Source organism: Pseudophryne corroboree, chromosome 3, assembly GCF_028390025.1.
Source record: "Pseudophryne corroboree isolate aPseCor3 chromosome 3, aPseCor3.hap2, whole genome shotgun sequence".
Classification (NCBI taxonomy): Eukaryota; Metazoa; Chordata; class Amphibia; order Anura; family Myobatrachidae; genus Pseudophryne; species Pseudophryne corroboree.
In genome coordinates, this window is record NC_086446.1 from 19801448 (window position 1) to 19817998 (window position 16551).

Here is a 16551-nt window from a genome sequence, read left to right on the forward strand (position 1 = left end):
ACCTATCAGTAGCGCCAGATAAGTTCATCCTGCTTTGTATTTTTTGGTTTGGTGTTTGGTGAAGGTGACGGGGAACCCTTCAAATAGGATATTACGGTCTGGCTGCACACTGTGTCTAAAGCGCATCCGATTGTGATCACATTTCTGACCATTGATCATTTGATATTTGACTTTAAGAATATTGTCACCAAGTCCGAGTGTGCCCATAATAGGGAATACTTCCTTCTTCTGGTTTTTTGTTATATGTATATAATTTATTCCCAGGAGCACCTCCCATACAATTTAATTGATAGATGATTAATGAAATTCAAGTATATGGGAAAGGATCTTTGTGACTCATTGAAAAATATGGATTAGTACATATACATGTTTGTGCGACCCCTTTTTTCTTTTTCTACCTATTAAAGTCTCTGTCTATAAGTTCAGTCCCTGGGTAGGAGGGAGAAAATATTCCTCAATCAGTGCTAGTCTGTGGTGCCGTCTTTCGGGGGCCTTGGCTCCTTATCCAATAACAAAGCTGTGCATAGGCTATGAGTATACTTGTATTAGTAATACAGTTGTGCTCATAAGTTTACATACCCTAGCAGAATTTGTGATTTTCTGGCCATTTGTCAGAGAATATGAATGATAACTCACAAACTTTTCTTTCACTCATGGTTAGTGGTTGGGTGAAGCCATTTATTGTCAAACAACTGTGTTTACTCTTTTTAAATCATGACAACAGAAACTACCCAAATGACCTTGATCAAAAGAGTACATACCCCAGTTCTTAATACCGTGTATTGCCCCATTTAACATTAATGACAGCTTGAAGTCTTTTGTGGTAGTTGTGGATGAGGCTCTTTATTTTCTCAGATGGTAAAGCTGGCCATTATTCTTGGCAAAAAGCCTCCAGTTCCTGTAAATTCTTGGGCTGTCTTGCATGAACTGCACGTTAGTATCACTAAGTTGACCCTCGCTTTCCTTCACATAATCATCCAAATCTTGGATTACAATGGATCCCCCCTTATCCGCTTTACGGATTATGATGTCCATTCTCAAGGACAATTCCTCCAAAGTGGCCATTTCTGGCCTGGTCATATTAAAGTGAGTGGAATCCATCTCTGTAGAATTTCTCTCTAGCTCTAACATGCATGAGAAGGTCCAAACGAAAGGGTTCAAAGTAATATGTCCATAATGTAAGTCAAGTGGCCTCTAAGAAGAGTTTACAGCAAAGCATTTTCCGGGCTGCATGCCTCCGTACAATCTTAATGAGGGGTTAATAGGGTGGTGATGTGCACAGTTATCAGTCACACCTCCCTTGTTCCTTGTGGGCTGCTTGATTTTGGACACTCTCCCGACTCCTCCTGATTATCCGAGTTGTTCTCTCTTCCCAGACTACAGGAGTGCGGATGCCTCTACCTCACCGTCATCAGAGAGATGGCAGGTGGTTAACCATGGGTGCCTTCCGGATCTCTCTGTCAGAGCTGCCTAGTATCTCGCTGGGGTGTCTGTGGGCGTCCCTCTACACACACGCAGGAAGCGTTCCCGGTGTCTACCACTGCTCTCCCTCCTCCTAGCCTCGGCTACTTCAGCTGTGTTTACCGCAGTAAGTAAAGCCGAGACTGCTCCGGAGACCGCACTCAACCTCTGGGGAACTGCTGACCTGAGCTTCCTTATATCACTTCTCCCCTGTGGCTCGCGATCCTCTCTTCTCCCGCTCTCTGCACGCGGGTCCTCCTGTCCTCAGGGTGCTCTAGAAGATTCCCCAGCTCTCCATACAGGGCGGCTCTAAAACTAATTTTAACCCAACGCCACCCGTATGTCACAATATGATAAATGAACTATAAATTATCAACAATGTCCCCAATACCTATATTGTGCCCATAGGCTATACCAGCACATATTGGGAAGCAATCATTAACCATGGCTACATGTACACACAGTAACCATCAGATAAGTGTATATGTGATGATTTACATGTTAGACCCACAGTGATGTCACCATGTTTAGCCAATCACTTTGTAACCCGATATCCCATAATGCTTTACCCATCTGGTGTCTATCTCTAGCAATGTTCCTCATACCCTATTCATCTGTCACTCAGGAGATTCCTATGACTGATAATTACCCCATGCTCAGGCCCCTCATGATTTACCTCACATACAAATTTAGTCACATCTTAGTGTAGGCTCTGCAGGGTGTTAGGCCTGGTACGGCTTTACTTCTACCACAATGAGACTTCAACATATTGCAAGAATTAAAACTGTTCCAATATATACAAATGTACAGTACATGCATATATCCAACTTCCCAAAATATATATGTAACATTTTAAAAAAACAGAAAAAGAATCACCTCACAAGTCACAGAATTCTGACGTGGTCTTGCCCAGCTGAGCTGATACAATGGTCCACTATAGAATGGGCCTCAGCCGCCATTCCGATAGTTCCCTGACTTTCCCCTGTTCCGACGCCCATGTTGGGTTGTTAAAAAGTTTTACAAAATAATGTTTTTTTATGTAGAACCCACAATTCCCCCGGGCTGCCTATATGACCCTGTGAACTGTGGAACAGAGATAGGATTCTTAGGTTCAGTTAGGCATTAAGATTTACAGGGTAAATTGAACCTTACAAAGTAGTATTGCATTTTATAGCGGTACTGTGGGTGCGGGGTACAGACCTAAGGGCGAGTATGGTGTTCATCTGCTCATCTTTTTATGTCATACAAGAGCAGCTCTATTTGTAAAACATTTCCCAGACTCAGTGCATGGAAATGGCCTCTCACCTGTGTGACTTCTCTGATGTGTAACAAGATGTGATTTATCTGTAAAACATTTCCCACACTCAGGGCATGGAAATGGTTTCTCAACTGTGTGACTTTTCTGATGTGAAACAAGATGTGATTTCGTTGTGAAACATTTCCCACACTCAGGGCATGGAAATGGTTTCTCACCTGTGTGAATTCTCTGATGTACAACAAGATGTGATTTCGCTGTGAAACATTTTCCACACTCGGAGCATGGAAATGGCCTCTCACCTGTGTGACTTCCCTGATGTTTAAGAAGACTATTTTTATATGTAAAACATTTCCCACACTCAGAGCATGGAAATGGCCTCTCACCTGTGTGAATTCTTTGATGTACAACAAGATGTGATTTCGCTGTGAAACATTTTCCACACTCGGAACATGGAAATGGCCTCTCACCTGTGTGACTTCTCTGATGTTTAATAAGACTTTTTTTATGTGTAAAACATTTCTCACACTCAGAGCATGGAAATGGCCTCTCACCTGTGTGACTTCTCAAATGTTTAACAAGATGTGATTTATTTGCAAAACATTTCCCACACTCAGGACATGGAAATGGCCTCTCACCTGTGTGAATTCTGTGATGTACAACAAGATTTGATTTATTTGCAAAAAATTTCCCACACTCAGGACATAGAAATGGCTTCTCACCTGTGTGAGTTCTCTGATGTCTACCAAGAACTGATTTACTTCTGAAACATTTCCCACACTCAGAACAGGGAAACATGTTATCACCTCTGTGAGCTGTACTGTGTGCAGTATTACTGGAGATATCAGTAGTACAGTCCTCATGATTAGAGGGATCATATGCTATATCTGCATTGTGAGGTACTGGGTGTATATATAAAGTAACAGGATCGTATCCTGGAGAATCGTGAGTGATGTTATCTTCTATTTTACAATGTGGAGACAATATAAGATCTCCCTCCGAGGTATTCTTCATTGTGCCTCCATCTGCTGGGAATAAAATAAAATGTATGGAAATAGAATTGTGTTAATATATTTTATGTAACTAAGAAAAAATATTCAGATTATTACTAAGATCACAATGTTATTTTTCCCCCAGATTACATATATGACACATTTTCAAAAAAACAAACATGGCTCTTATCTAACCATACACCCAGCTGTGACAGCCCTCTTCTGCTGGCATTGGGTATAGTGCAGATTTTATGTTTCTGCTGCATATATTGTGGGTGAGGGGTACAGATGGCAAATAAGAGTGTATAGCGGTAATGCGGGTGAGGGGTACAGACGGCACATAAGGGAGTGTATAGTGGTAGTGTAGGTGAGGGGTACAGACGGCACATAAGGGAGTGTATAGCGGTAGTGTAGGTGAGGGGTACAGACGGCACATAAGGGAGTGTATAGCGGTAGTGTAGGTGAGGGGTACAGACGGCACATAAGGGAGTGTATAGCGGTAGTGCGGGTGAGGGGTACAGATGGCACATAAGGGAGTGTATAGCGGTAGTGCGGATGAGAGGTACAGACGGCACATAAGGGGGTATATAGCGGTAGTGCGGGTGAGGGGTACAGACGGCACATAAGGGAGTGTATAGCGGTAGTGTAGGTGAGGGGTACAGACGGCACATAAGGGAGTGTATAGCGGTAGTGCGGGTGAGGGGTACAGATGGCACATAAGGGAGTGTATAGCGGTAGTGCGGATGAGAGGTACAGACGGCACATAAGGGGGTATATAGCGGTAGTGCGGGTGAGGGGTACAGACGGCACATAAGGGAGTGTATAGCGGTAGTGCGGGTGAGGGGTACAGATGGCACATAAGGGAGTGTATAGCGGTAGTGCGGGTGAGGGGTACAGACGGCACATAAGGGTGTGTATAGCGGTAGTGCGGGTGAGGGGTACAGACGGCACATAATAAGAATTTACTTACCGATAATTCTATTTCTCGTAGTCCGTAGTGGATGCTGGGGACTCCGTCAGGACCATGGGGAATAGCGGGCTCCGCAGGAGACAGGGCACATCTAAAAAAGCTTTTAGGTCACATGGTGCGTACTGGCTCCTCCCCCTATGACCCTCCTCCAAGCCTCAGTTAGGTACTGTGCCCGGACGAGCGTACACAATAAGGAAGGATCTTGAATCCCGGGTAAGACTCATACCAGCCACACCAATCACACCGTACAACTTGTGATCTGAACCCAGTTAACAGTATGATAACAAAACGAAGTAGCCTCTGAAAAGATGGCTCACAACAATAGTAATAACCCGATTTTTGTAACAATAACTATGTACAAGCATTGCAGACAATCCGCACTTGGGATGGGCGCCCAGCATCCACTACGGACTACGAGAAATAGAATTATCGGTAAGTAAATTCTTATTTTCTCTAACGTCCTAGTGGATGCTGGGGACTCCGTCAGGACCATGGGGATTATACCAAAGCTCCCAAACGGGCGGGAGAGTGCGGATGACTCTGCAGCACCGAACGAGAGAACTCCAGGTCCTCCTTAGCCAGAGTATCAAATTTGTAAAATTTTACAAACGTGTTCTCCCCTGACCACGTAGCTGCTCGGCAAAGTTGTAATGCCGAGACCCCTCGGGCAGCCGCCCAAGATGCGCCCACTTTCCTAGTGGAGTGGGCCTTTACAGATTTAGGCTGTGGCAGGCCTGCCACAGAATGTGCAAGTTGGATTGTGCTACAGATCCAACGTGCAATCGTCTGTTTAGACCGCAGGAGCACCCATCTTGTTGGGTGCATACAATATAAACAGCAAGTCAGACTTTCTGACTCCAGCCGTCCTAAACTATATATATATATATATATATATATATATATATTTTTAGGGTCCTGACAACGTCTAGTAACTTGGAGTCCTCCAAGTCCCTAGTAGCCGCAGGCACCATAATAGGTTGTTTCAGGTGAAAACCTGACACCCCCTTAGGAAGAAACTGGAGACGAGTCCCAGTTCTGCCCTGTCCGAATGGAAAATTAAATATGGGCTTTTGTAAGACAAAGCCGCCCATTCTGACAATCGCCTGGCCGAGGCCAGGACCAACAGCATGGTCACTGTCCATGTGAGATATTGGTCAACAGCATGTTCACTTTCCATGTGAGATATTTCAAATCCACAGATTTGAGCGGTTCAAACCAATATGAATTTAAGGAATCCCAACACTATGTTGAGATCCCACGGTGCCACTAGAGGCACAAAAAGGGGTGTATATGCAATACTCCCTTGACAATCTGGACTTCAGGAACTGAAGTCAATTCTTTCCGGAAGAAATTCTACAGGGCCGAAACTTAAAACCTTAAAGAACCCCAATTTTAGGCTCAAAACACTCCTGTTTTCAGGAAGTGTAGAAATCGACCTAGTTGAATTCTCTTCGTGGGGCCTTCCTGGCCTCACCCACGCAACATATTTTCACCACATGTGGCGCTGACGTTGTGCGGTCACCTCCTTCCTGGCTTTGACCAGGGTAGGTATGACCTCTTATGGAATGCCTTTTTCCTTCAGGATCCGGCATTCAACCGCCATGCCGTCAAACGCAGCCGCGATAAGTCTTGGAATAGACATGGTACCTGTTGAAGCAAGTCCCTTCTTAGCTCCCCAGGCCCTTAGTCCTCTGTGAGCATCTCTTGAAGTTCCGGGTACCAAGTCCCTCTTGGCCAATCCGGAGTCACGAGTATAGTTCATACTCCTCTATGTCTTATAATTCTCAATACCTTGGTTATGAGAAACAGAGGAGGGAACACATACACCGACTGTTACACCCACGGTGTTACCAGGACATCCACAGCTATCGCCTGAAGGTCTCATGACCTGGCGCAATACCTGTCCCGTTTTTTGTTCGGGCAGGACGCCATCATTTCCACCTTTGGTCTTTGCCAATGGTTCACAATCATGCGGAAAAACTTCCCTATGAAGTTCCCACTCTCCCGGGTGGAGGTCATGCCTGCTGAGGAAGTCTGCTTCCCAGTCGTCCACTCCCGGAGAGAACACTGCTGACAGTGCTATCACATGATTTTCCGCCTAGCGAAAAATCCTTGCAGTTTTTTCACTGCCCTCCAGCTTCTTGTGCCGCCTTTTCTGTTTACGTGGGCGACTGCCGTGATGTTATCCCACTGGATCAATACCGGCTGACCTTGAAGCAGAGGTCTTGCTAAGTTTAGAGCATTATAATTTTGCTCTTAGCTCCATCTATGTGGAGAGAATTCTCCAGACTTGATCACACTTTCCTGGAAATTTTTTCCCTGTGTGACTGTTTCCCAGCCTCTCAGGCTGGCCTCCGTGGTCACCAGCATCCAATCCTGAATGCTGAATCTGTGGCCCTCTAGAAGATGAGCACTCTGTAATCACCACAAGAGAGACACCCTTGTCCTTGGATATAGGGTTATCCGCTGATGCATCTGAAGATGCGATCCGGACCATTTGTCCAGCAGATCCCACTGAAGAGTTCTTGCGTGAAATCTGCCGAATGGAATTGCTTCGTAATAAGCCACCATTTTTACCAGGACTCTTGTGCAATGATGCACTGACACTTTTCCTGGTTTTAGGAGGATCCCGATTAGCTCGGATAACTCCCTGGCTTTCTCCTCTGGGAGAAACACCTTTTTCTGGACTGTGTCCAGAATCATCCCTAGGAACAGTAGACGTGTCCTCGGAAAAGCTGCGATTTTGGAATATTTAGAATCCACTCGTGCTGTCGTAGAACTATTAAAGATAGTGCTACTCCGACCTCCAACTGTTCTCTGGACCTTGCCCTTATCAGGAAAGCGTCCAAGTTTCTTTTAAGAAGAATCATCATTTCGGCCATTACCTTGGTAAAGACCCGGGGCGCCGTGGACAATCCAAACGGCAGCGTCTGAACTGATAGTGACAGTTCTGTACCACGAACCTGAGGTACCCTTGGTGAGAAGGGCAAATTTGGACATGTAGGTAAGTGTCCCTGATATCCAGTGACACCATATCGTCCCCTTCTTCCTGGTTCGCCATCACTGCTCTGAGTGACTCCATCTTGATTTGAACGCTTGTATGTAAGTGTTCAAATATTTCAGATCTCACCGAGCCGTTTGGCTTCAGTACCACAATATAGTGTGGAATAATACCCCCTCCCTTGCTGTAGGAGGGGTACTTTGATTATCACCTGCTGGGAATACAGCCTGTGAATTGTTTCCAATACTGCCTCCATTTCGGAGGTAGACGTTGGTAAAACAGACTTCCGGAACTTGTGAGGAGGAGACGTCTCGAATTTCCAATGTACACCTGGGATACTACATGTAGGATCCAGGAGTCCCCTTGCGAGTGAGCCCACTGCGTGCTGAAACTCTTGAGATGACCCCCTACCGCACCTGAGTCCACTTGTACTGCCCCTGCGTCATGCTGCGGACTTGGCAGAAGCTGTGAAGGGCTTCTGTTCCTGGGAATGGGCTGCTTGCTGCAGTCTTCTCCCCTTTCCTCTACCCCTGGGCAGACATGACTGGCCTTTGCCCGCCTGCCCGTATGGGGACGAAAGGACTGAGACTGAAAAGACTGTGTCCTTTTCTGCTGAGATGTGACTCGGGGTAACAAAAGGTGGATTTTTCAGCTGTTGCCATGGCCACCAGGTCCGATGGACCGCCCCTTTATACGGCAATACTTCCATGTGCCGTCTGGAATCTGCCTCACCTGACCACTGTCGTGTCTTCGTCTGGCAGATATGGACATCACATTTACTCTTGATGCCAGAATGCAAATATCCCTCTGCGCATCACGCATATATATAAATGCATCCTTAAAATGCTCTATAGACAATAAAATCTTGTCCCTGTCAAGGGTATCAAAATTTTCAGTCAGGAAATCCGACCAAGCCCCCTCAGCGCTGCACATCCAGTCTGAGGCGATTGCTGGTCGTAGTATAACACCAGTATGTGTGTATATACTTCTTAGGCTATTTTTCAGCTTCCTATCAGCTGGCTCCTTGAGGGCGGCCGTATCTGGAGACGGTAACGCCACTTGTTTTTATAAGCGTGTGAGCGCCTTATCCACCCTAAGGTGTGTTTCCCAACTCGCCCTTACTTCTGGCGGGAAAGGGTATACCTTTCTATCGGAGGAACCCCACGTATCATCACACACTTCATTTAATTTATCTGATTCAGGCAAAACTACAAGTAGTTTATTCACACCCTACAAAATACCCTTATTTGTGGTACTTGTAGTATCAGAAATATGTAACACCTCCTTCATGCCCTTAACATGTAACGTGTGGCCCTAAAGGAAAATACGTTTGTTTCTTCACCGTCGACACTGGAGTCAGTGTCCGTGAGGTAAATGGGCGTTTTTACAAGCCCCTGACGGTGTCTGAGACGCCTGGACAGGCACTAATTTGTTTGCCGGTCGTCTCATGTCGTCAACCGGCTTGCAGCGTGTTGACATGATCACGTACTTCCACAAGTAAGCCATCCATTCCGGTGTCGACTCCCTAGAGAGTGACATCACCATTACAGGCAATTTGCTCCGCCTCCTCACCAACATTTTCCTCATACATGTCGACACACACGTACCGACATACAGCACACACACAGGGAATGCTCTGATAGAGGACAGGACCCACTAGCCCTTTGGGGAGACAGAGGGAGAGTTTGCCAGCACACACCAAAATGCTATAATTATACAGGGACAACCTTTATATAAGTGTTCCTCCCTTATAGCATTTAATATATATTTATATCGCCAAATCAGTGCCCCCCCTCTCTGTTTTAACCCTGTTTCTGTAGTGCAGTGCAGGGGAGAGCATGGGAGCCTTCCCCTCAGCCTTTCTGTGAGGGAAAATGGCGCTGTGTGCTGAGGAGAATAAGCTCCGCCCCTTTCTCGGCGGGCTTTTCTCCCGGTTTTTAAGAACTGGCCTGGGTTAAAATACATACATATAGCCTTAATGGCTATATGTGATGTATTTATTTTGCCAATAAGGTACTTATATTGCTGCCCAGGGCGCCCCCAGCAGCGCCCTGCACCCTCCGTGACCAGGTCAGTGAGCCGTGTGACAACAATGGCGCACAGCTGCAGTGCTGTGCGCTACCTTCATGAAGACTGTGAAGTCTTCTGCCGCCTGTTTCCGGACCCGTCTTCTTCAGCGTCTGTAAGGGGGATCGGCGGCGCGGCTCCGGGACGAACCCCAGGCTGACCTGTGTTCCGACTCCCTCTGGAGCTAAGTGTCCAGTAGCCTAAGATTCCAATCCATCCTGCACGCAGGTGAGTTGGAAATCTCTCCCCTAAGTCCCTCGTTGCAGTGATCCTGTTGCCAGCAGGAATCACTGAATGAAACCTAAAAAAAAACTTTTCTAAACAGCTCTTTAAGAGAGCCATCCAGATTGCACCCTTCTCGGACGGGCACAAAAACCTAACTGAGGCTTGGAGGAGGGTCATAGGGGGAGGAGCCAGTACGCACCATGTGACCTAAAAGCTTTTATAGATGTGCCCTGTCTCCTGCGGAGCCCGCTATTCCCCATGGTCCTGACGGAGTCCCCAGCATCCACTAGGACGTTAGAGAAAAGGGAGTGTATAGCGGTAGTGCAGATGAGAGGTACAGACTGTACATAAGGGAGTATATAGCGGTAGTGTGGGTGAGGGGTACAGACGACACATAAGGGAGTGTATAGCGGTAGTGCGGGGTACAGACGGCACATAAGGGAGTGCATAGCGGTAGTGCGGGTGAGGGGTACAGATGGCACATAAGGGGGTGTATAGCGGTAGTGCGGGTGAGGGGTACAGATGGCACATAAGGGAGTGTATAGCGGTAGTGTGGGTGAGGGATACAGACGGCACATAAGGGAGTGTATAGCGGTGGTGTGGGTGACGGGAATAGATGGCACATAAGGGAGTGTATAGCAGTAGTGTGGGTGAGAGGTACAGACGGCACATAAGGGAGTGTATAGCGGTAGTGTGGGTGAGAGGTACAGAAGACACATAAGGGAGTGTATAGCGGTAGTGCGGGTGAGGGGTACAGACGGCACATAAGGGAGTGTATAGCGGTAGTGTGGGTGAGGGGTACAGACGGCACATAAGGGAGTGTATAGCGGTAGTGCGGGTGAGGGATACAGACGGCACATAAGGGAGTGTATAGCGGTAGTGCGGGTGAGGGATACAGATGGCACATAAGGGAGTGTATAGCGGTAGTGCGGGGTACAGACGGCACATAAGGGAGTGTATAGCGGTAGTGTGGGTGAGGGGTACAGATGGCACATAAGGGAGTGTATAGCGGTAGTGCGGGTGAGGGGTACAGATGGCACATAAGGGAGTGTTTAGCAGTAGTACGGGTGAGGGGTACAGACGGCACATAAGGGAGTGTATAGCAGTAGTGTGGGTGAGGGGTACAGACGGCACATAAGGGAGTGTATAGCGGTAGTGTGGGTGAGGGGTACAGATGGCACATAAGGAAGTGTATAGCGGTAGTGCGGGTGAGGGGTACAGATGGCATATAAGGGAGTGTATAGCTGTAGTGCGGGTGAGGGGTACAGACGGCACATAAGGGAGTGTATAGCGGTAGTGTTGGTGAGGGGTACAGATGGCACATAAGGGAGTGTATAACGGTAGTGTGGGTGAGGGGTACAGACGGCACATAAGGGAGTCTATAACGGTAGTGCGGGTGAGGGTACAGATGGCACATAAGGGAGTGTATAGCGGTAGTGTGGGTGAGGGGTACAGACGGCACATAAGGGAGTGTATAGCGGTAGTGTGGGTGAGGGGTACAGACGGCACATAAGGTAGTGTATGGCGGTAGTGCGGGTGAGGGGTACAGACGGCACATAAGGGAGTGTATAGCGGTAGTGCGGGCGAGGGGTACAGACGGCACACAAGGGAGTGTATAGCGGTAGTGTGGGTGAGGGGTACAGACGGCACATAAGTGAGTGTATAGCGGTAGTGTGGGTGAGGGGTACAGGTGGCACATAAGGGAGTGTATAGCGGTAGTGCGGGTGAGGGGTACAGATGGCACATAAGGGAGTGTTTAGCAGTAGTGCGGGTGAGAGGTACAGACGGCACATAAGGTAATGTATAGCGGTAGTGTGGGTGAGGGGTACAGACGGCACATAAGGGAGTGTATAGCGGTAGTGTGGGTGAGGGGTACATATGGCACATAAGGAAGTGTATAGCGGTAGTGCGGGTGAGGGGTACAGATGGCATATAAGGGAGTGTATAGCTGTAGTGCGGGTGAGGGGTACAGACGGCACATAAGGGAGTGTATAGCGGTAGTGTTGGTGAGAGGTACAGATGGCACATAAGGGAGTGTATAACGGTAGTGTGGGTGAGGGGTACAGACGGCACATAAGGGAGTCTATAACGGTAGTGCGGGTGAGGGGTACAGATGGCACATAAGGGAGTGTATAGCGGTAGTGCGGGTGAGGCTACAGATGGCACATAAGGGAGTGTATAGCGGTAGTGTGGGTGAGGGGTACAGACGGCACATAAGGTAGTGTATGGCGGTAGTGCGGGTGAGGGGTACAGACGGCACATAAGGGAGTGTATAGCGGTAGTGCGGGTGAGGGGTACAGACGGCACATAAGGGAGTGTATAGCGGTAGTGCGGGTGAGGGGTACAGACGGCACACAAGGGAGTGTATATCGGTAGTGGGTGAGGGGTACAGATGGCACATAAGGGAGTGTATAGCGGTAGTGTGGGTGAGGGGTACAGACGGCACATAAGGGAGTGTATAGCGGTAGTGTGGGTGAGGGGTACAGATGGTACATAAGGGAGTGTATAGCAGTAGTGCGGGTGAGAGGTACAGATGGCACATAAGGGAGTGTATAGCGGTAGTGTGGGTGAGGGGTACAGACGGCACATAAGGGAGTGTATAGCGGTAGTGCGGGGTACAGATGGCACATAAGGGAGTGTAAAGCGGTAGTGCGGGTGAGGGGTACAGATGGCACATAAGGGAGTGTATAGCGTAGTGAGGGTGAGAGGTACAGACGACACATAAGGGGGTATATAGCGGTAGTGCGGGTGAGTGGTACAGACGGCACATAAGGGAGTGTATAGCGGTAGTGTGGGTGAGGGGTACAGACGGCACATAAGGGAGTGTATAGCGGTAGTGCGGGTGAGGGGTACAGACGGCACATAAGGGAGTGTATAGCGGTAGTGCGGGTGAGGGGTACAGATGGCACATAAGGGAGTGTATAGCGGTAGTGTGGGTGAGGGGTACAGACGGCACATAAGGGAGTGTATAGCGGTAGTGCGGGGTACAGATGGCACATAAGGGAGTGTAAAGCGGTAGTGCGGGTGAGGGGTACAGATGGCACATAAGGGAGTGTATAGCGTAGTGAGGGTGAGAGGTACAGACGACACATAAGGGGGTATATAGCGGTAGTGCGGGTGAGTGGTACAGACGGCACATAAGGGAGTGTATAGCGGTAGTGTGGGTGAGGGGTACAGACGGCACATAAGGGAGTGTATAGCGGTAGTGCGGGTGAGGGGTACAGACGGCACATAAGGGAGTGTATAGCGGTAGTGCGGGTGAGGGGTACAGATGGCACATAAGGGAGTGTATAGCGGTAGTGCGGGTGAGGGGTACAGACGGCACATAAGGGAGTGTATAGCGGTAGTGCGGGTGAGGGGTACAGATGGCACATAAGGGAGTGTATAGCGGTAGTGTGGGTGATGGGTACAGACGGCACATAAGGGAGTGTATAGCGGTAGTGCGGGTGAGGGGTACAGATGGCACATAAGGGAGTGTATAGCGGTAGTGTGGGAGAGGGGTACAGATGGCACATAAGGGAGTGTATAGCGGTAGTGTGGGAGAGGGGTACAGATGGCACATAAGGGAGTGTATAGCGGTAGTGTGGGTGAGGGGTACAGACGGCACATAAGGGAGTGTATATCGGTAGTGCGGGTGAGGGGTACAGATGGCACATAAGGGAGTGTATAGCGGTAGTGCGGGTGAGGGGTACAGATGGCACATAAGGGAGTGTATAGCGGTAGTTTGGGTGAGGGGTACAGACAACACATAAGGGAGTGTATAGCGGTAGTGCGGGTGAGGGGTACAGATGGCACATAAGGGAGTGTATAGCGGTAGTGTGGGTGAGGGGTACAGATGGCACATAAGGGAGTGTATAGCGGTAGTGTGGGTGAGGGGTACAGACAGCACATAAGGGAGTGTATAGCGGTAGTGAGGGTGAGGGGTACAGATGGCACATAAGGGAGTGTATAGCGGCAGTGAGGGTGAGGGGTACAGATGGCACATAAGGGAGTGTATAGCGGTAGTGCGGGTGAGGGGTACAGATGGCACATAAGGGAGTGTATAGCGGTAGTTTGGGTGAGGGGTACAGACAACACATAAGGGAGTGTATAGCGGTAGTGCGGGGTACAGACGACACATAAGGGAGTGTATAGCGGTAGTGCGGGTGAGGGGTACAGACGGCACATAAGGGAGTGTATAGCGGTAGAGTGGGTGAGAGGTAAAGACGGCACATAAGGGAGTGTATAGCGGTAGTGCAGGTGAGGGGTACAGACGGCACATAAGGGAGTGTATAGTGGTAGTGCGGGTGAGGGGTACAGATGGCACATAAGGGAGTGTATTGCGGTAGTGTGGGTGAGGGGTACAGACGGCACATAAGGGAATGTATAGCGGTAGTGAGGATGAGGGGTACAGACGGCACATAAGGGAGTGTATAGCGGTAGTGCGGGTGAGGGGTACAGACTGCACATAAGGGAGTGTATAGCGGTAGTGCGGGTGAGGGGTACAGACGGCACATAAGGGAGTGTATAGCGGTAGTGCGGGTGATGGGTACAGATGGCACATAAGGGAGTGTATAGCGGTAGTGTGGGTGAGGGGTACAGACGGCACATAAGGGAGTGTATAGCGGTAGTGCGGGTGATGGGTACAGATGGCACATAAGGGATTGTATAACGGTAGAGTGGGTAAGAGGTACAGACGGCACATAAGGGAGTGTATAGCGGTAGTGCGGGTGAGAGGTACAGACGGCACATAAGGGAGTGTATAGCGGTAGTGCGGGTGAGGGGTACAGACGGCACATAAGTGAGTGTATAGCGGTAGTGTGGGTGAGGGGTACAGATGGCACATAAGGGAGTGTATAGCGGTAGTGTGGGTGAGGGGTACAGATGGCACATAAGGGAGTGTATAGCGGTAGTGCGGGTGAGAGGTACAGACGGCACATAAGGGAGTGTATAGCGGTAGTGTGGGTGAGAGGTACAGACGGCACATAAGGGAGTGTATAGCGGTAGTGCGGGTGAGAGGTACAGACGGCACATAAGGGAGTGTATAGCGGTAGTGTGGGTGAGGGGTACAGATGGCACATAAGGGAGTGTATAGCGGTAGTGTGGGTGAGGGATACAGATGGCACATAAGGGAGTGTATAGCGGTAGTGCGGGTGAGGGGTACAGATGGCACATAAGGGAGTGTTTAGCAGTAGTGCGGGTGAGGGATACAGATGGCACATAAGGGAGTGTATAGCGGTAGTGCGGGTGCGGGGTACAGATGGCACATAAGGGAGTGTATAACGGTAGTGCGGGTGAGGGGAACAGATGGCACATAAGGGAGTGTATAGTGGTAGTGCGGGTGAGGGGTACAGACGGCACATAAGGGAGTGTATAGCAGTAGTGTGGGTGAGGGGTACAGATGGCACATAAGGGAGTGTATAGCGGTAGTGCGGGTGAGGGGTACAGATGGCACATAAGGGAGTGTTTAGCAGTAGTGCGGGTGAGGGATACAGATGGCACATAAGGGAGTGTATAGCGGTAGTGCGGGTGAGGGATACAGACGGCACATAAGGGAGTGTATAGCGGTAGTGCGGGTGCGGGGTACAGATGGCACATAAGGGAGTGTATAACGGTAGTGCGGGTGAGGGGAACAGACGGCACATAAGGGAGTGTATAGCGGTAGTGCAGGTGAGGGGTACAGATGGCACATAAGGGAGTGTATAGCGGTAGTGCGGGTGAGGGGTACAGACGGCACATAAGGGAGTGTATAGCGGTAGTGTGGGTGAGGGGTACAGATGGCACATAAGGGAGTGTATAGTGGTAGTGCCGGTGAGGGGTACAGACGGCACATAAGGGAGTGTATAGCGGTAGTGCGGGTGAGGGGTACAGACGGCACATAAGGGAGTGTATAGCGGTAGTGCTGGTGAGGGAAATAGACGGCACATAAGGGAGTGTATAGCGGTAGTGCGGGTGAGGGGTGCAGACGGCACATAAGGGAGTGTATAGCGGTAGTGCGGGTGAGGGGTACAGATGGCACATAAGGGAGTGTATAGCGGTAGTGCGGGTGAGGGGTACAGACGGCACATAAGGGAGTGTATAGCGGTAGTGTGGGTGAGGGGTACAGATGGCACATAAGGGAGTGTATGGCGGTAGTGCGGGTGAGGGGTACAGATGGCACATAAGGGAGTGTATAGCGGTAGTGTGGGTGAGGGGTACAGACGGTACATAAGGGAGTGTATAGCGGTAGTGCGGGTGAGGGGTACAGACGGCACATAAGGGAGTGTATAGCGGTAGTGTAGGTGAGGGATACAGATGGCACATAAGGGAGTGTATAGCGGTAGTGCGGGGTACAGACGACACATAAGGGAGTGTATAGCGGTAGTGTGGGTGAGGGGTACAGACGGCACATAAGGGAGTGTATAGCGGTAGTGCGGGGTACAGACGGCACATAAGGGAGTGTAAAGCGGTAGTGCGGGTGAGGGATACAGATGGCACATAAGGGAGTGTATAGCGGTAGTGAGGGTGAGGGGTACAGACGGCACCTAAGGGAGTGTATAGCGGTAGTGCGGGTGAGGGGTACAGACGGCACATAAGGGAGTGTATTGCGGTAGTGTGGGTG

At 49.3% G+C, this 16551-nt stretch overlaps 1 protein-coding gene across 1 annotated transcript in view; it reads right to left on the bottom strand.

Annotated features, from left to right (window-relative positions):
* Nucleotides 1-657: 657 nt before the first annotated feature.
* LOC135054540 (zinc finger protein 436-like) overlaps nt 658-16551 on the bottom strand; it is a 75688-nt gene continuing 59794 nt past the window's right edge. Inside the window, exon 7 of the mRNA XM_063957684.1 lies at nt 658-3744. Within this exon, the coding sequence (XP_063813754.1) occupies nt 2702-3744 (1043 nt within the window). The 3' untranslated portion in view covers nt 658-2701. The remainder of the gene's footprint in view (nt 3745-16551) is intronic.